The sequence below is a fragment of the Poecilia latipinna genome, unplaced genomic scaffold, assembly GCF_001443285.1.
Source record: "Poecilia latipinna isolate Pla-1442-1.1 unplaced genomic scaffold, P_latipinna-1.0 Scaffold2671, whole genome shotgun sequence".
NCBI lineage: Eukaryota > Metazoa > Chordata > Actinopteri > Cyprinodontiformes > Poeciliidae > Poecilia > Poecilia latipinna.
In genome coordinates, this window is record NW_015115287.1 from 67,014 (window position 1) to 69,110 (window position 2,097).

General features: G+C 36.1%; 1 protein-coding gene across 1 annotated transcript in view; it reads right to left on the minus strand.

Annotated features, from left to right (window-relative positions):
- LOC106938703 (sodium/glucose cotransporter 1-like) overlaps positions 1–2,097 on the minus strand; it is an 8,900-nt gene extending 6,803 nt beyond the window's left edge. Inside the window, exons 1-7 of the mRNA XM_015020837.1 lie at positions 1,960–2,097; positions 1,475–1,546; positions 911–1,015; positions 750–809; positions 564–668; positions 368–473; positions 2–81 (exon numbers count right to left, since the gene is read on the minus strand). Of these exons, the coding sequence (XP_014876323.1) occupies positions 2–81; positions 368–473; positions 564–668; positions 750–809; positions 911–1,015; positions 1,475–1,546; positions 1,960–2,097 (666 nt within the window). The remainder of the gene's footprint in view (position 1; positions 82–367; positions 474–563; positions 669–749; positions 810–910; positions 1,016–1,474; positions 1,547–1,959) is intronic.

Sequence of the window (2,097 nt, forward strand, 5' to 3'; positions counted from 1 at the left end):
CAAAACCCATGAGAATAAAGGATCCAGTGAGCATTATGACTGTCTGTAAGGTGTCTGTGTAAATCACTGCAGCCAGTCCACCTGAGGTAAAAAGTGGAAATGAAATCTGATTGAAATTCAAATATCCCCAATAAAGAAAACAAGCTGGTATATTCTTATCAAACTGTTCCTTTATCACCTATCTTGCAAAACTAATATTCAGCTGTTAATTCATGATTGCTGAACATGTTGTGGCTTACTTACAACCTTGAAAGAAATACAAACTCTATCACGGTGTCATTTACATAGATAAGAACTATTTGATTCTTATATTATGAGAGAAACATTTATATCAGAGAAGGAAGTGGATTTCCTCTTTCCGACAGACCTGTGACAGTGTACAGTGCAGTTATCGCCAGTAGAGCGATAACAGCAACATAGATATTCAGCCCCATAGCCTGCTGGATGAAAAGGGCACCAGAGAAAATGTCGGCCTGAAACAAACAGAAACAACATTGTAGGTGAGGAAGTTTTTCCTTCTCTTCAAACTGAAGGGTTTCTTTGAGGCAGTCACATAATCTTACAGAGATCTGAGTGAAGGCGTACAAGAGGAGGGACAGCACAGAGTGATAGATGCGAATGCGTTTTCCTCCGAACCTCTTCTTCAGGTATTCAGGCATGGTAATCACCTAGACAAATATAATAATGATACTTTGCCTTTTCTATAAATGTGATAGTTAGTGAGACCTGGTCTCCGTCTTCTTCTTTACCCCTGCCTTGATGTAGATTGGTACAAAGACCCATCCCAGAATTACAACAAGAACGAGTGCCTGAAACACACAAAACAAGTTTCCAACTTTAACTTTGGCTTCTGCAAACCACATCGCTATGAGTTTATTTTTTACGCTAACACACTTAAACAATTACTCACATTCCATTCAAATCCAGCAATAGCTATCCCAGAAGCTGCTGCGGTTCCAGCAAGGCCTACAAAGTGGACGCTGCCGATGTTGCTGGCAAAGAGTGACGCTCCAATCTACAGACAGTTTAGAAAAATGTAATATTTTACAATAACTGAAAATTTCATTTAACACTGTAGATTCTGTTATTTAATGTACATGCAACTGTGTGTCTTCATTTAACTCAAATGCTATGTATAGACCTATGAGAAGCTTCAGTCATGTCATCATTTGGCTTTTCCAAATCGTTTAAAAGCTCAGTAATGTTGGTGAATGTAAAAACCTGACTGAAAAAAAATAAATAAATATAAAATTCATATAAAATATTCTTGGTATTTATAATAGCATTTAACAAATATAAATAATTTTGCTTATCCTAACTGACCTAAAACATGAAAAAAAATTTGTCTGATTTAATGCTAAATATTCAGAAAATACATATGTAAATAGTCTCAAATGTAAATACATTGACAGATATAGAGAGAAGTGGATCTCTGTAAGTTAAGCAGTTTGCTTATTGTGAGTAAGATACCCACCGGCAACCACACCATGCTCCTCCCTGCCAGGAAGAACCCACCCACAGTGGCTCGATTGGTGCGGACCATAGCCTGCAGCAAAATAGGAAATCTATAGATCTCTGCAAAATATTACAATGCTCTATTTTAACCAAATGTGTCTGTGTTATACATACAGCAGAAAGACTCACAGTTAATATCAAACTTTTCTCACAACACCTCAAAAACTGACTCAAATTGGGATAAACACTGGTATTTCTATTGCATGTCTGAATCCTGCTCTGCGGTAATATTTCTAAATTTACACTTTGTATTTTATTTCAACCTACAATGAAATTGAGTCTGATATAAAAACAGCTAATTATAGTTTATTTTTAATTTACAAACAGGTGCATCTTTTAATGCTTCTCCTATGCGATGCGGTTATCTAAAAAAATAAAATAAAATAAAGAAGAAAGTAGATTACAGCAAACAATCCTGAAAACAATGTTATTTCCAAAACTTACCCCTAGTCCCACAGCCAAGACAACCAAAAAGTATACGACGATAACAGATATATCTGCTGGATTGTTAATGGCCATCGTTTGGGATTCATTTCTTTGGCTTTTTGAGATGCTGGCGAATCCAAAATAATCCCAGGTCAT